We start from the raw sequence: 18,642 nt of genomic DNA, 5'->3' as shown, positions 1-18,642 counted from the left end.
AAATTATACTATAATTATTCTTCCTATATATTACAAATTATTATTCAATTCGAATTGAATAATAATTTGTAATATATAATCAATATACACACTAAAATATACACACTAACGAAAAAAGAAGAAACAAAAACAAAGTCTGTTTTGAATCTTCAGCATAGTCTGTATTCGTGGATTCTTCAGAATAGATCTATAATCAAATGAAAGAGATGTATCTAGGAGGATAAACTTTGAAGTATGCCTAACTAGATACATACGTAATATCCCGCCTTACCTTAGTATTTCAAGATCTATTTTAATTTGAAAAAGACCTAAAGTTAGAGACTTATCAATAGGTAATGTTGCTCCAATACCTAACCAAAGGGCTACTGCCGTACCAATCAAAAAGACTGTTGTAGCTACTGGGCGACGGAATGGATTTTGGAATTTATTAACATTTTCCAAAAAGGGTACTGTCAATAATCCCGCTGGTACCGAAACCATTAAAAGAACACCCAATAACTTATTGGGTACTGTACGGAGTATTTGAAATACGGGAAAGAAGTACCATTCGGGTAATATTTCCAAAGGAGTTGCAAATGGATCTGCCGGTTCACCAATCATTGATGGCTCTAGAACCGCTAGACCTACGTTACATGCAATAGTACCTAGAATTACTACGGGAAAAATATATAAAAGATCATTAGGCCATGCCGGTTCCCCATAATAATTATGTCCCATCCCCTTAGCCAATTTTGCTCTTAATACAGGATCATTCAAGTCGGGTTTCTTTGTTATTGGGATAGGTGAATTCTTATGGATCCATCCCCCGAAAGAACCGGACATGATGATTTTTCATCATCCAGCTCGAGCAATAATCAAAGGAATGAAATGGATTCATATAAAATCCATATGCCATCCAGGAAACTATGTTCGTACAAATAAATGCTCAATACCCAAGTAGGCTTACATCGATCATGATCAAATGCTTTTTGGATTGTCTCATACCTTGTAATTGATGCACAATATTGTTTTTTAGAGTCTTCTTACGTACAAAGGATTTACTTGTTACTAATAAAGTCTAGCCTCGATTCTTCCTTAGATCCCGTGTTTCACTCCGATAGTATCATAGATCGGGGTCGATGCAGGGGAAATGAATGCATTCCCTACTATAAGTTAAATAAATGGAAGTGGAATAGATAGAACATAATCTGGATCATGCCACATCACTTATTCTACTAGATCTTACGAAGCCTATTCATGCATGACATGATTCGGGTCTGATCATAGAAAAGATTCTCCTCAAAGGAACCAGCCTATCCTCTTGCTCCGCAGGGGGGCGGCGGTTGGAACAGAGACACATTTGTTTATGAATTCCAATGTGGCAGATAATATATCTGCATGGACCAATCAATAGTTCAAGTCACACACTCCCATAATCCATCCTCTCCTCCGAGAATCCACTTCAACTGTTCGTATCAAATAAAAAATACTTCGTGGTTGAAGGGAAATATCCAAATAACATGTCTTATTCTTTTCAATAATCCATATTTATAGCAATGAAATACAAATACTATTTTTTTTGTTCCTACCCAAACAATATATTATATGATCTATTACAAATACCTATGCTCTGTCTTCTCTATAAAGGACCTGAAATACCTTGCTTACGTATCATTGAAAAGTGCATTAACATAAATACGGCGGTAAGAAGAGGTAATACAAAAGTGTGTAAACTATAAAAGCGGGTCAAAGTGGATTGACCCACGCTAGCACTTCCGCGTAATAACTCTACCAAGGGCGATCCCACTATAGGGATAGCCTCAGGTACACCAGTTACAATTTGACTGCCCAATACCCAATTTGGTCCCAAGGTAAAGAATAACCAGTTACCCAAAGGATGCAGTCAACACAGCCAGAACTACACCCGTAACCCAAGTCAATTCACGTGGTTTCTTAAAACCACCTGTGAGATAAACACGAAATACGTGCAGGATCATCATTAGAACCATCATACTTGCTGACCATCGATGAACTGATCGGATTAACCAACCGAAGTTGGCTTCAGTCATTATGTATTGAACAGAGGCAAAAGCTTCTGTGACGGTCGGGCGATAGTAAAAAGTCATAGCAAAACCCGTAGCTACTTGTACTAAAAAGCAAGTAAGTGTGATCCCTCCTAGACAATGAAATATATTGACATGAGGAGGAACATATTTACTAGTTATATCATCTGCAATCGCTTGAATCTCGAGACGCTCCTCGAACCAATCATATACTTTATTGAGATAGGTGAACCGAAGGCGAAGGGACTCCCCCTCTAAGAACCGTATATGAGAATTTCGTCTCGTACGGCTCAAGCGAAAACACCCCAATACTGGTTCTGGTTGCAACGTGCAATAGAAAAGAAAGATTTGAAACCTTTTAGAGACTTCACTTGATTCAATCTTTCCAGATAAAATGAGGGAACCAAAACTCTAAATCTCTTCTTTGTGATGATAGCGCCAAAATATCAAGTTGGCTCATCCTATGTTGATTGTTACAGGCCTTTTGAATGTTCTCTTACCCTATTTTATTTTGTTTATACGTAATACATACGAATTTACTATTGATAGGAATTATCTTGTTGAGACCCTATGAATCAATTGAAACCTCAGATTCCTACTAGAACCACGATGATTCAACAAAGAACAAAACAGAACCAAAGAGTTCTCTGAGTAGGAACCCTTTCGTTTGATCATCACTTCACTTATTCAATGAACAGATATAATAACTAAGAATCCATAGAAATATTTGTCCTGTCCCTCGCTCAGCTCAAACTAAGCATGATTCTGAAGGAAAAAGGTGGTTCGATTTCTGAAACGCCTCATTGAAAAGTTAATTGAAAAAATAATAGTAGTTGGAGGCCGGTCACGAGGTATGAATAGTAGGTATGAATCATAGTTTAAATAGTTCTTAATCTATTCCATATAGTCCGTGCTCCAGATACTAGACTGACTATCTGACGGGCTAGAACCATCTCTCTCGATGAGATGACAGACTTATTCTCTGTACTATCAATAGGTATAACAAGTCACACACTCATATTCCGGAAATACCGAAACAAAAGAATTCCGCGGTCGAACTACCAAACAGAATGAGATGACCTAGAAATCCGAATCCTAAGTGATTCTTTTTTTATTGAAAGTTAGGACTTATCCGTTCTTCTGGACCTAACTTAATGAAATACCATCCAGTAAAACGGAAGAATTATAAATCTCCAAAATAATAGATAGGAATACTGCAAATAGAGCCATTGCGACACCCATAAGGGGTGTAGTTCCCCATCCAGGGGCTACTTTACCATATTCCGAATTCAATGGTTTTAATAAATCGCCTACAATAGTCCGTCTTGGCCCAGATCTGGAACTACCCTCAATGGTTTGTGTAGCCATAAATCCTATTCCGTGCATTGTTTGAGATCTGTTGACTTTGTATACGATTCCGTTGTAAATAAACTATCTTATCGTAGATCCATCGTGGTCTTGAAATCACTTAATAATGGAAACTGCAACTCTAGTCGCCATCTTCATATCTGGTTTACTTGTAAGCTTTACGGGGTATGCCTTATATACCGCCTTTGGGCAACCCTCTCAACAACTAAGAGATCCATTTGAGGAACACGGGACTAGTTGAAATGATGACCCTCCTCATCGGAGGGTCATCATTTCAATTGAGATAATGAAAAATCATTTCATCTTTTTATTTGGAACCTTAGGCGGTTCTCGAAAAAAGATAGCAAAAAATATTATCCCCAGAGTCGAGACCAACAGGAATGTATAAACCAATGCTTCCATAGATTCGATCGTGTTTTACAATTATAGCTTCCATACCTGTTCATTTGGGATCATTTCCCAGACAAGTAAAGGTCAAGAGTAATAGGTGATGATTCGAATTAATATTTCTCCAGTACCCTATATGAAACATAGGCTAGACATATGAAAGAAATGTTGTATCAGACTACTTGTCTCCTTGTAGTTGGATCCCCCAGTTTTTGGAAGGTTCCAAATTCCACTTGAGCATCTAAATCTGGGTCGATACCAGCAAAAACATCTCTGAACAAGGTTCTAGCACCATGCCAAATGTGGCCGAAAAAGAAAAGCAAAGCAAACGAAGCATGTCCAAAAGTGAACCAACCCTTGGACTACTACGAAAACACCATCGGATTTCAAAGTAGCGCGATCCAATTCAAAAATTTCACCCAATTGGGCACGTCTAGCATATTTTTTCACAGTAGCAGGATCATTATAACTGACTCCATCGAGTTCACCACCATAGAACTCAACAGTTACACCCACTTGTTCGACACTATACTTGGATTCTGCCCTTCTAAAAGGAACATCGGCTCTCACAATTCCGTCTCCATCTACCAAAACTACCGGAAATGTTTCAAAGAAGGTAGGCATACGACGTACAAAAAGTTCATGCCCCTCTTTATCTCTAAAGACAGGGTGTCCTAACCACCCAACAGCTATTCCATCCCCGTTGTCCATTGAGCCGGCTCTGAACAATCCTCCTTTCGCCGGATTATTACCGATATAATCATAAAAAGCTAGTTTATCGGGAATTTTAGACCAAGATTCCGATAAACTCAGATTTTCAGCTAGCCCGGCGTTAACTCTTCGATATATTTCTTGCTGGAAATATCCCTGATCCCACTGATAACGAGTAGGACCAAATAATTCGATCGGAGTAGTCGCTGAACCATACCACATAGTTCCAGCAACAACGAAAGCTGCAAAAAACACAGCAGCGATACTACTGGAAAGCACAGTTTCAATATTGCCCATACGTAATGCTTTGTATAGACGTTGGGGCGGGCGAACACTAAGATGGAATAGACCCGCTAATATTCCCAAGGTGCCCGCTGCAATATGATGAGAAGCTATCCCCCCGGAACAAAAGGATCAAAACCCTCCGCGCCCCATGAAGGACTTACAGGTTGCACTTTTCCGGTTAGCCCATAAGGATCAGACACCCATATTCCAGGGCCATACAAACCTGTTACATGAAATGCACCAAACCCAAAGCAAGCCACCCCAGATAAAATAAATGAATTCCAAAGATCTTGGGCAAATCCAAAGAGGGTTTTCCCGTACGTTCATCACAGAATATTTCTAGATCCCAATACACCCAATGCCAGATAGCTGCCAAGAAGCACAAGCCAGAAAACACAATGTGTGCCCCGGCAACACCTTCGTAACTCCAAATACCCGGATTGGTTACAGTTCCTCCTGTAATACTCCAACCGCCCCATGAATTGGTTATTCCTAAACGAGTCATGAAGGGTATAACGAACATACCTTGTCGCCACATTGGATCAAGAACGGGATCAGAGGGATCAAAAACAGCTAATTCGTATAGAGCCATAGAACCGGCCCAACCAGAAACTAGAGCTGTATGCATTATATGGACAGAAAGCAAGCGACCAGGATCATTCAATACGACAGTATGAACACGATACCAAGGCAAACCCATGGAAATACCCCTTCATCAAAGAAAAATAGACACTATGTAACTTTGTCACATTGGAAAAGACTATGCTATGGACCTCATTCAGTGATTATCTCGGTGCAAGGGTTCACATTTATTACGTGCCGCAGGTGATAGTAATAATGGAACAATTCCGTTCTGTTCGCAGGAACAAAGAGAAGCAGATTTATTTTATACCCGATAAGTACCAATACGCAATGGGGGGATTGGTCCCATTTTTTTAAGTGAATCCATTAGATACTTGTTCATCATTCGAAGGATCCGCTCCGTCCCTAAGAATTTTCTTTTTTTCATTCTGTCTTCCTACATGAGTCTTCCAATCTATGTATAAAATATGATAAACAAAATATTATGAGGACAATAAACCCATTGTTACGTTTCCACATCAAAGTGAAGTATAGTACTTAACCCCGTTTTCTTTAATGTAATGCCCATTGGTGTTCCAAAAGTCCCTTTTCGGAGTCCTGGAGAGGAAGATGCAGTTTGGGTTGACATATAGTGCGACTTGTCGGACATATTGGGTCATATGGGATTTCCCCGTTCTCTCCCCTGATCGAGATATACTCTCTTTCGCCTAAGAAAGATTGATTGAATCATCAAATCAATTCAATAATTCGGAGCGTGAAATGTGCAAATGGATCAATTCGTTTGAAAGATAAATATTATCTTATCAATTAGAATAATCTATGGTTGACTTGGAACAATAAAATGAAGTATCCAGGCTCCGTTCAGAAAATACCAAATGGGTAATATTGATTACAACTTCTATCATCTATCAGAAATAAGACCATAGGAGTGATCTCAAACCACTAATAATATAAATGTGATGAATACATCGAATACTTGGTTGGTGGAAGGCATAAAAAGTCGTAAGAAAAAATAAGTGGTACTGGGGTCATTTGTCCTATATGTGCAAATGGAATTCGGGCGAATCTTTACCCGGAGTAGAGCATAAACCTAAAATAAGTGAAGAGGCCCATTCAGGAACAAGAAAATGGCATCGCGATTTGGATCTCGATGAAACAATACATCAATCAAAAGAATACATCAATAAAAAGATGTTCAGTGAATTCTTTTTTGTAGGTTAGGAGGGCAAACCAAAACTAATTTTTGTGGAAAATGCAAATGAAAATAAACCCCTTCGTCAGGAAAACGCCTAAACTCAAAAGAATAGGTCTGGAATCGACACATTGATTATTTTTTTTCGAACTTTTTTGAACCGTATGTATCGAAAGGTGCGTGTACGGTTCTGCGGGATACAATTTTTCCTAATCAACCGACTTCATCGAGAAAGATTACTTTTTTAGGCCAAGGCGTTGATAGCGAGATCTCGAATCAACTTGTTGGTCTCATGGTATATCTCAGTATGGAAGATAATACCAGGGATCTCTATTTGTTTATAAATTCTCCCGGCGGATGGGTAATACCGGGAATAGCTATTTATGATGCTATGCAAATTGTTCCACCAGACGTACATACAATATGCATGGGATTAGCCGCTTCGATGGATCTTTCATCCTGGTCGGAGGAGAATTTACCAAACGTCTAGCATTCCCTCACGCTCGGCGCCAATGAGTTTTTATTTGACTTGAAGAAAAAATAAGACTATGCCTTCGCCATATGGAATATATAAGTAATAATAGCATGGCACGTTTAGTTCGATATGAGCAAATCATTATTGCTTCTTCATAACATGATTATGTATCGAGATAGTAGTATGAAACAAAAGGTTAGTCCCGATTGATCTTATTCCTATGTTATTTATCGGGGTCCATTTCAGCGTCACAAACAACCCCTTTTCCTTACACAACATGAGTCTGAATATTTCTAAGCATGAAAAGAAAGGGATCATTTTCCTTATCATTTTCTTATTTAATCAGACTCAGACCAGAAAGAAACTTTGGGATTGCTGAATCATAGAAGAGAGATGAATATATTATCTAAAGCAACGGAACCATCATAGTATTTTTTGTTCCTACGAGGAGAAGGGTGGTAAATGGATCATCCAACGATTTGGATCTGATAGATCTATTTGTCTCTTTCTTTGATGTAAGAGAAGAGTAGATTCCATTGCGGAGCCGTATGCAATGTGCAAAATTGCCTGTACGGTTTTCTATCTTTTTTATTTTATTTATTCTTTTCGCTCCATTTGCGAGATAGAGGAATCGTTCATTATGACATATTATAATCAGGGTTATGATCCACCAACCTGCTAGTTCTTTTATGAGGCACAAGCAGGAGAATTATCCTGGAAGCGGAAGAACTGTTGAAACTTCGCGAAATACTAACAAGAGTTTATGTACAAAGAACGGGCAAACCTTTATGGGTTGTATCTGAAGACATGGAAAGGGATGTTTTATGTCAGCAACAGAAGCCCAAGCTCATGGCATTGTTGATCTTGTAGCAGTCGAAAATAGCGCGGATTTGTGTAAATCGGTAATTCTACTTCGAACCATGGTTCGAAGTAGAATCTTCAACTCAAATGAAAGTAATTCATAATCATCAGGTTAGGATCGATCTAAACCAACCGATTCTATATACGATTCAGCATGCCAACTATTAAACAACTTATTAGAAACACAAGACAGCCAATGAGAAATGTCACGAAATCTCCTGCTCTTCGAGGATGCCCTCAGCGTAGAGGAACATGTACTAGGGTGTATGTGTGACTCGTTCAGATCATGAACTGTGACCTAAACTAAACCATTTTCCAGTATCAATGACCAGTGCCAATGAAATGAATGGGTAGAATGGAAGAACTACATTTTAAAAAGATCTAATCTATCATATACCTCTATGTGTATGGAATTTATGGTTCCATTGGTGCAAATCCAATCGCCTTGATTTGAATTTGGGATGAAAAGCGATTCCTCATTGGTAGCGAATGGTTATCCATTAAGCGGGGAAATAGTATTTAAAAAGCATAAAGTTATATTGGTGCTCTTACTTATGAAAGAACGGACTGATAGGGTCAGCTACCTAGCCAACCTTCATAATTAAATACCGTCACTGTATGGATAGATCTCGTTGTGAAAAGACCTATTACTGGCTAATTCATGGGTAGAGCCAAATGGTGTGAACTGTACAAGTTACCAATAACATTGATTAAATGAGGAAAGGGCTCCGGTGTATAGATAGGACCTCGCCGTTTAAGAAGTAACCATAGAAACGATGGAACCCACTATTATTCATGGGGAAATGAACTGCCTGTAAGAAATAACAAATCGTGGTTGGGAAGGTTATAGTAGCAAAAGAAAGCCATCGGAATTTTATTTATACACCGGAAGAATCCGTTTGCTTAGACCAAGAGAAGGAAAAAGAATGACTGAAAGAAAAGAAATGAAAATCAATTAGTTATTCATGAAAATCTTATTCATCAAAGTCCATTTAAACTATGACAAGAGTTAGACGTGGATATATTGCGCGGAGGCGTCGAAGGAAAATTCGTTTATTGCATCAAGCTTTCGAGGAGCTCATTCAAGACTTACTCGAACTGCTACTCAACAGAAAATAAGGGCTTTGGTTCCAGCCATAGGGTAGAGGAAGGCAAAAGCGAGATTTTCGTCGTTGTGGATCACTCGGATAAATGCAGTAACCCGCGAGAATGGGTACCCTATAGTCGATTAATACACGATCTGCGCAAGAAGCAGCTCCTTCTTAATCGTAAAATACTTGCACAAATAGCTATATCAAATAGGAATTGCCTTTACATGATTCCAATGATATCCTTAAATAAGGAGATTGATCGGGAGGAGTCCGACGGAATAATTGAAATGAAACAGAGTTTCCCGGAGAATGACCCCGGAAGGTAGAGTCAAAATAGCAATGTAAAGGAAAATAAAATGTAGTAGGAATGAACGAACCCATTCAATAAAGAAATGGTCTCTTCCCCCATTCTTTCTTTTTCTTCCGACACGACAATTGAATATGAGCTCCGGATCTTACGAACAAAGTATCACATCAATTGAGTTATGATTGAGTTCTGATTCGATTGAAGAGTGGTCCTATTCTATTTTTTCTGGTTCTAGTGCCGGTATTCTAGAAATCGACTCGGCTCTCTCAAATTGTTCTCATTATAAGAAAAGGTAACAAAGATAAAATACGAGCTGTTTTATAGCAATAGTAATAATCGTGTTGTTTCAAGGTCAATCTATTCACTCGCCTAGGTAATATTTCCTTGTTCACTAATAAATCGACTAATTAAACTCATGTTCTATAATCAATTCGATCCCCCAACCCAATTGGGGCAAACGCCTACGAAAAGATCGCTTGGATTACGAAAGGTCGCTGAATTCTCCATGGTTATTCCTTATCTCTAAAATACCATTCTTCTCTAAAATACCATTCTCATTCATCTCGGATCCGCCCGAAATGGCATTTATTTGCTCCTAGATATGTATATGTAATTCCTTCCCGTCCTTAAAATTGGCACACGCAAGGCAACACCGCATTCAATCTATTTCTTATCTCCCCGTGAATCGTATGTTGTAACAATAGGGACAGAATTCTTCAATTCCAATCGACCAGGTTATGTGTCGATCTTTGAGTAATATATCTGGAAATGCCCGTGATTCCTTCTTCTTATCGGCACCATTTCGGACACAACTGGTACATTCCAAAATAACCGTAACTCTGGGATTTTACCCTTGGCATAAACCTCCTTTGTATTTTGGATTCCCCCAACTCTTCTTCTCTTCTTCAATCCGAAGAAGAAGAAAGGAGAAAGGAAAAAAATAGAAGTTGCTAACTGGAAATCTAATTATGAAAGATTCGTTGCAAGTTGTAATCAATAGAATAGAGTAATACGTAATACAACTATTACTACAATTCAATTACTATTCCTAATCTCAGTATTTATTCAGTATCACTTAATTAAGTATCTATCTAATCTTGAATATCCAAGCCTAGATCCACATTCTATTCTGTTCTCCCTCTATTCTTCTACCCCGAATCCGAGTTTGCTGAGTTTAATTCACTTTTATCTTTCTATTCCCTACTCAACAAAAGTGAAGGGAGGACAGGGCTATTAACAAACAGAGAATTATTGCTATTGTTAGCCAACATCTTCTACCACATCGATAATACCACACCGATAACTAGAATGAAAAAAAGGGAATGTCAACGCATCTGGGAATAAACGATTGATCTCTATCAATAGACCTGCTAAAGAACCGAACCATAGAGTAGTTAGCACAGGCGCTACGGAAAGGTATGTTTTGATATCTCGCATTGAAAATCCTCCTTCTTTATTAACACATATATGATCAGATATATTATATATAGTTGGATCACTTGTATTGTGTGCGGAATCCTTAATTAACTAAAATGGATATGTACAACGATCCAGTAGATGAATACTCCTGCCCCTGAATAAAAGAAAAGTAAGTGCCCCGTTCCGTTATTTTTTTTGTTCTTGACATATAAATACTCATTCTTTATACGTTGTATTCACCTTGGATTCATATATACATAATTCTAACTCTTTATTTATGTTATGAGACCAAAAAGAAAAAATGGCAAGAGAAATGTATATAGATATATTAAAGGAAATAACGGTGTGAAAAGAAGACAGGGATCTCTACAATGACACTGTACAACAATGAAAGGATGTAGCGCAGTTTGGTAGCGCGTTGTTTGGGTACAAAATGTCACGGTTCAAATCCTGTCATCCCTACCTATACTTATCTACAGGCAGTAACATGGATCAATTGAAATTGGGGATGGCATGATCATTAGTATCATTTAATGATACTATATGCAAGCTAAGAAGTATGGGAAAAGATTATCTCTGTCGTGATAAAGCGCTCTTAGTTCAGTTTGGTAGAACGCGGGTCTCCAAAACCCGATGTCGTAGGTTCAAATCCTACAGAGCGTGATGCTACTTTGTATCGAATCACATTAACTTGAATTGCGAACATCAATCGAATCAATTTGACCTCCTGAGGTCAAGGATAGGAGGTCAATGACAAGAAAAAAGAAATCTTACTCAATCAAAAGTCCAACTGATCGCCGCGTCTGTATTGTAAATATGCAGTTACAAACAATCCGGCTAAAGTAATAGGAATTAGACCTAACACGATTCCAAATAAAAAAACTTCAATCATTTCGATTTGTTGTCTTGTTTGAAAGGGGAGAAAAGGTAATATCTATCTCTAATCCAAATAATAATCTGCATCACCCAGTAATCTCAACGTCCACGAATTTTCAATTGATGCTGGAAGTCAAAACCATAGAATACCTGGAATGGAATCTTACAGAAATCTGAATTTAAAATTCTCATTTTCTGATTGATGTTCATTCAATTAATTTCAAATAAGTCGTATCTTGCTCAGACCAATAAATAGAGCTGGGTTATAGTTGAAGCAGTCAGTAGAAAACCGAAATAACTAGCTATAGTAGGCATGAAGGAACTAAATGAGATACGTTCTTTTATACATATGTTATAAAGCACTTGCCTAAGTTCCGTTTTGCGAGATACCGAGCTACGATGATAAGAAAAAATCCAAATTGAAAGAGTTAGTCCTAATTAATTTGTTTCTTTTGATTTCTCAGTCATTTCATTATAAACAGGACTAACAAACGTGATGTGACGAAGGAAAAATCAATAGTAAATTTACCTTACTATGAATTCCTTATGAATTCCTCGTCTGTGACATCTACTGATCTCGTGATTCCGAATCAACAAATTGATTGAACAACTCGTATAGTAATACGAACTCTGTCTTGTAACTTCATTCACAAATGAAATTCTCTTTCATGGAAAACTATGGATAGAAAGAAGAATTGGATTTTAAAATCATTCCAACTTGGATCATTGCTTTCCTTTTCAATTGGATCCGTTTGGAACGAACCGATAACGACTCTTTCTTATTTCACTTACTTAATATAACTTAATATTTTAATATTAATATAATATAAGATATCTCAAAAGAAGAAAAAAGAAGAAAAAAAGTATCCCACGACTTCTCAAAGCAAAGAAATAAAAAGCGTTATTTCAGATACAACTCGATTCCAAGATTAGCAATTACAATTATTTTGTTGTTCTGGGTTCCACATTTTTTGTCTTTTCACATGATGTAGTCCTATCTTCTTGTAGGTGGAACCCTTGAATTGAACCTAATGAAACAATCTAATGAAAAACCAGATTAGTTCAATCCATTATAGTTGCATCATGAATTTTGACTGCTCCAACTATGTTCACTTTCCCTTATCGAATACTATTTGCTATTGTACTGTCCAAACAACCCCTCTTATTGGAAGGGGTTAGAACGAAAATACCTTTTTCTACTTCTACAACCACGAAAACTCCTTTCCAGATTTGCATTCAATTGTGGGAATATGATAATTTCATTCATGAATTATTAGATAAGATAGATTAATTAAATATAAATAAAAAATAAAAGCCATCGAGTCACCTTTACCAAGATCTTCAGCCTATCCCAAAACCGGTAAAACATTATATTACAAGTAATTTTCTATTCTATTGAATGACACCTGCTTAGGCCTATACAAGGAACAAGAAAGGAAGAAAGGAATTCTGTACTATTTTTTTTCGATGCTGATTGAAACAACATTGCTGTGTCAGAGGAAAGATAGCTATACTGATTCGGTATACTCTAAATACACCCTTGGTACAATATTGACGATCTCACAAAGATTGGATATCAGTATTTCTCCATTTACTGATCTCTATCTTTCACGAAATCGATCCCCCTTTGACTGTAATATTGGAGCTCAGCATGTCTGGAAGTACGGGAGAACGCGCTTTTGCTGATATTATTACCAGTATTCGATACTGGGTTATTCATAGCATTACTATACCTTCCCTATTCATTGCAGGTTGGTCATTCGTCAGCACGGGTTTAGCTTACGACGTGTTTGGAAGCCCTCGACCCAACGAATATTTCACAGAAAGCAGACAAGGGATTCCATTAATAACTGGCCGTTTCGATTCATTGGAACAACTCGATGAATTTAGTCGATCCTTTTAGGAGGCCTTAATGACCATAGATAGAACCTATCCAATTTTCACAGTGAGATGGTTGGCTGTTCACGGACTAGCTGTACCTACCGTTTTTTTCTTGGGGTCAATATCAGCAATGCAGTTCATCCAACGATAAAATAAATCAATCTAATCCGAATTAATTATAGAGCTACGACACAATCAAATCCGAACGAACAAAACGTTGAATTGAATCGTACCAGTCTCTACTGGGGGTTATTACTCATTTTGTACTTGCTGTTTTATTTTCCAATTATTTCTTCAATTGAGAGAAAGAAAGGAAATTCTCTTATCTCATTCGGAAGGATATCATACCCATAACTATCCATGACTGTTTATGTCTATAGCATGACCACTTGATGAAATGGGGAGGGAAGTGAGGTAAATGGCCGATACTACTGGAAGGATTCCTCTTTGGCTGATAGGTACTGTAACTGGTATTCTTGTGATCGGTTTAATCGGCGTTTTCTTCTACGGATCATATTCCGGATTGGGATCATCCCTGTAATAATCGGATGAACCGTACTGTAGACATGAAAGAGTAAGAACTCAACAGGACCTGACCCCTCCTTATATGGATTTGAGGTCCTGTTGAGTTCTTACTCTTCGACCAAGACCTTGACCCATTCCATAAGAGGTGGAAATTCATCCAGTCAACACAATCATAATATATACATGTATTAGATTTTTCTAAATGAAAAATGGTTGATTGGCCCCGATGAAATTACTACATTCCTTAATTTTTATAATGTTTTGAAATGTTGAATCCACTGATTGATTCATAGTATCTATAGATATAGTGTGGACTTTCCGAAGTAAGAATAAAGTAAAGAAAGAAGGATCTTTTGAATGACATAAATAATATGGATTTCTACAGATGAAACACCTTACAAATCATTCCTATACTAAACTAATTGGAAACTAGGAAACTATAGAAAAATAAAGTTTGAACTGTCACTTTGATGTGAGTGATGAGATCAGATAATAAGGTATAATAAGATAATCAAATTAATAAGGATTTTGATATGCCCGAAAACCCAAGATTTCCACTTTTGACCCGGAATTAGAACATGAAAAATCTTTTAAGCGAGTCTTTTTTCTTTTTATAAGTTCATTGAAAATTATAAGTTCATTGCAAAAATTCCATTTGCTCAATGGAGTTTCTCTTGCCCCTCTTTTTTATCCCCCATACTTCTCTTCTTTCTTATGAATTCAAAGAGGTTCCGATAAACCCGCAATTCATATTTATTTGATTTGACGAATGAGACCCAGAACCTTTATTATTTCGACGCAACGAAAGAGCGGAAAATTACTTTTCTTTCTTTGTAGAAAGAAGATTTGGGAGACGAGTAATCTTTCCTGGAGCCTTCCTTTTTTCTTCATTTATCCTGCTTTCTACCCCTGCTTCCCACTTATGCGTTTATTAGATATAGAATCTAAAAGTATTGAGGCATTACGTGCCATTTACCATGTGGCAATAAGAAACCTGGCATAATCACACTAAACTAAATTTTGTAAATTTTGATCCAATCATCTTCTTTTGCAATTCCATACTATTGCTATTTTCTAATCTGGAATACAAGTCATCTCCGATATCTCGAAATAGTATAATAAAAAGCAAGCAAAAAGGGGCTTTCCATGATTTTTGACCGCGCATACACATAATATAATTGCGATCAAAAAAAATTCAGCTTTTTACCAGCTCTATGTTGAGGAATCCGTGGATCTAGAAATTCATTTCGGCTAATTGAACCTTCTCAAATTGTTTCTTTTAAGAACCAAAAAGATTTGCGCCAGAATAACAGATGCTAAGAAGAACAAAAGGCCTTGGATACGCAATGGATCTTGAAGTACTATTTCTGCATCGCCTTGACCAAAACCACCTACATTGGGATTACTTGTTAATGGCTGATCAAGCTTGATGTATTCACCTTCAGAAACAAGAAGTTCTGGTCCTGGAGGTATAATATCAACCGTTTCGTGTCCATTCGATGCATCAGATATGGTTATTTCATATCCACCTTTCTTTTCTTTACGTACTATTTTACTTACTATCCCTGCTGCTGAAGCATTATAGACTGTATTGTTACTCTTGCTCCCATCAGGATAAATCTGACCCCTTCCCCTGTTCCCACCTACATATATAGGATATTTTAAGAAGTGAACCTCTTTCTTAGTAGCGGGATCTGGAGAAAGGATGGGAAAGACGATTTCACTATATTTCTGACCAGGAACAGGGCCCACCACAAGAATGTTTTTTTTATTAGGACGATAACTCTGAAAAGACAGATTACCCATCTTTTCTTTCATCTCGGGAGAAATACGATCGGGGGGAGCTAATTCAAATCCTTCGGGTAAAATGAGAACAGCCCCTACATTCAAACCTCCCTTTTTACCATTAGCAAGAACCTGTTTCAGTTGCATATCGTAGGGGATTCTAACAACTGCCTCAAATACAGTATCAGGAAGCACAGCTTGTGGAACCTCAATATCCACGGGCTTGTTAGCCAGGTGGCAATTAGCGCATACAATACGCCCAGTTGCTTCTCGCGGATTTTCATAACTCTGCTGCGCAAAAATGGGATATGCATTTGAAATAGATGCCCGAGTCATTACATATATCATCATCGATACAGAAATGCATCGAGTCATCTGTTCCTTTACCCAAGAAAAAGTATTTCTATTTTTTTGCATGGTCTAATCATTGATCCCGGAAATTTCTACAATAAATTAGGTAGGGAGTCAGTATAGTTCCCTATCCCCGATTCTGCCATTGTATGGAATACAGAAGTAATCTAATCCCCTCGACGAGTCAAAGCATAAAGAATGAGTAAGATTTTGAATGGTTTGTTTATATACAAAGTGACATTACAATTTTCTTTATGTTATCAGATTAAATCAGTTCTTCACTCATTCAGTGAATGATAAATCACTACAAGTGAAGGAGATACACGGTTTAAATAATGAAAGATCCAATATTTCAAAATTGTATCTAGAATGACCGGAAAGGTAGAAACGAGACCGGATATAATTTTATCATTCTGAACAAATCCAAAATCTTTGTAGAACGAACCAATCATTAGTTCCCAAGCGTGGGGCGAATGGAATCCAATACATAAATCGGTTAATAAGAGAATGGAAAAAGCTTTTATTGTGTCGCTTAAGTTATAGAGGAATTCCTGAACCCAAGAATTCAGAGTGATAAGTTCTTCATTACCCAGAATAGAATAAGCACTTAGAATAGCGAAACAGGTTATATTTGTCGAGAAATGCAAAATAATATGTATATGATCTTGATTGTGCATTCTTACCAATTGTATCGTTTCTTTGTGGATTCCTATACGAAGCTTTTGTATATGTGTCTCCGGATACTCCTTTATCATTTCGTCCAACAAGAAAAGTTCTTCTAATTTGATGAATCCTTCTAGAATGTTCTTTTCTTGAATATCATTCAAAAAAGTTTCGGATTGGCTGGTATTCCACCAATTAGTCACCCAAGGTTCCATACTTTTATTAAATGAGAGAGAAATTCCCCAAGGCAGAATACGATAGATGCAAGATATGGTAGGGGATTCAATGCTTTCTTTTTCGTCACTTCCAATCCGTGAATTGTTAATGAACCTGATTCATTTGTTGACTATGTCTGATATTTGTATGATGTATGAAGCACGAGTTCTATAACGAGGTATGGAACCTATGGATCTATTTTCCATTGTGTAATTTGTTTAGTCCTTGTCTCCAGAAATGGAATAAGGGTTATTTATTTCGAATGCGGAGGTAATGAAATAGTGGCCCCAGACATCTCAATCGGTCAAATTCGGATCAATTGCATGTTCATTTGGTCTTTTGATGAATGCCAGAAAGAAGCACTTGAAGTAACAAACATGAATATTATTCGTATTTCGAGAAAAACTCTTTTGTTATATCAATCAATTATTTCGAATTGTTTCACTGATTATCCACATCCCAGGAATAATCGAGGGATAATTCTGAAAAATACCGATGATGAAATCCGAAATAGTCGGCAAAACGGGAGTGGTTCTAAAATCCAATTGTTTGGTCATCAAGAAACAAGCATTAAGAAAGATGAATAAAAAGAAAGGTGACAAAAGAGGGATAATTTACTGGGTATGATCCATCTTATCTTCATCTATTCTTATCTTCATCTATATATAATGTAATGTATTGATTCGAAATATTGGTCCTAAAATCCTAAATATGGATTCTGTACTCTGACCTATATATGTGATGAATACATACTTATGAAACTTGTTATAATATGAAAATGAAAGAATTCAGTGGAATTTCATACGCATGAAAAATAGTTTTGATGGACTAAAATCACTTCATGGTATGATTGTTCCATAAGTCCACCTGCTCCATGGTACGCAGGACATGGTATTTCCATCGGGATGTGGGAAATAGGATTTAACTAAATGTTTTCATCAAAGGAGCGAAACATCAGTTATAGTTATATTAAAAGAAAAAAAGAAAAAGGGATTCTTGGGTTCCCTCCCTCTCCCTCGTGACGAGGAGCACTCATTCCTCGATTTCTTTGTTTCATTTCAAAATACTTCAATTGGTACGCGCAAAAAATAGGCCGATTCGGCAGCTTTTTGTTCAATTTCTCGTGGAGTTAAATTCTCATCGGTACGCGTCAATGGAATGTCTCCCCGGCCCCCAATTTCCATATAAAGGACACGGCGAGGAAAAAGACCCTCTTTCACTTCTATTCTGATCGAACGGATATCTCTTATACGGAATCGAAAGAAGATGCGACGATTTCTTCCAGGAAATCCCCAACGAAAAATACACACTATTCCTTCTTTTCTATCGAATTTGTCATAACCGCTACCTACACTCCACAAAATTGTGCACCACAAATAGGAGCTAATGAATAGACCCGCGATACCGTAGAAACACATTACGATCCCTTGTGGAAAAAAAACGATTTGCTGAGATGGGAATAAGGATATCAGATTCCTACCAAAATAACTGGAAGTTCCAACCAATAAAAATCCTAGTGAACCTAAAAAAAGGATACAGGCCCAGCAGAAGTTACTTATTTTTCTAGAACCCGTTATAAGTTCTATCCATATATGTTCTGATCGCCAATTCATACTAGATTAGAT

At 37.3% G+C, this 18,642-nt stretch overlaps 1 protein-coding gene, 1 non-coding gene and 3 pseudogenes across 2 annotated transcripts; 1 reads left to right on the top strand and 4 right to left on the bottom strand.

Annotated features, from left to right (window-relative positions):
• Positions 1 to 20: 20 nt before the first annotated feature.
• LOC126409799 (cytochrome b6-f complex subunit 4) lies at positions 21 to 1,293 on the bottom strand. Its single transcript, XM_050076190.1, has one exon. The coding sequence runs from the start codon at positions 820 to 822 to the stop codon at positions 268 to 270; it is 555 nt and encodes a 184-aa protein (XP_049932147.1). The 5' UTR covers positions 823 to 1,293; the 3' UTR covers positions 21 to 267.
• Positions 1,294 to 1,482: 189 nt separating this feature from the next.
• On the bottom strand, positions 1,483 to 3,866 carry LOC126409764 (cytochrome b6-like; annotated as a pseudogene).
• Positions 3,654 to 5,818, bottom strand: LOC126409795 (photosystem II CP47 reaction center protein-like; annotated as a pseudogene).
• Positions 5,819 to 11,309: 5,491 nt separating this feature from the next.
• On the top strand, positions 11,310 to 11,383 carry TRNAW-CCA (transfer RNA tryptophan (anticodon CCA)). The gene has a single exon. It is a non-coding gene; the product is annotated as a tRNA-Trp (tRNA).
• Positions 11,384 to 15,236: 3,853 nt separating this feature from the next.
• Positions 15,237 to 17,046, bottom strand: LOC126409798 (cytochrome f-like; annotated as a pseudogene).
• Between the last annotated feature and the right edge of the window lie 1,596 nt (positions 17,047 to 18,642).

This window comes from Nymphaea colorata, chromosome 2, assembly GCF_008831285.2.
Source record: "Nymphaea colorata isolate Beijing-Zhang1983 chromosome 2, ASM883128v2, whole genome shotgun sequence".
Lineage (NCBI taxonomy): Eukaryota > Viridiplantae > Streptophyta > Magnoliopsida > Nymphaeales > Nymphaeaceae > Nymphaea > Nymphaea colorata.
This window is presented reverse-complemented; position numbering and strand designations above follow the sequence as displayed.

What these genes read in the sequence shown, in the direction of transcription:
- LOC126409799 (XM_050076190.1), bottom strand. Translation starts at nt 822, where the DNA reads ATGTCCGGTTCTTTCGGGGGATGGATCCATAAGAATTCACCTATCCCA.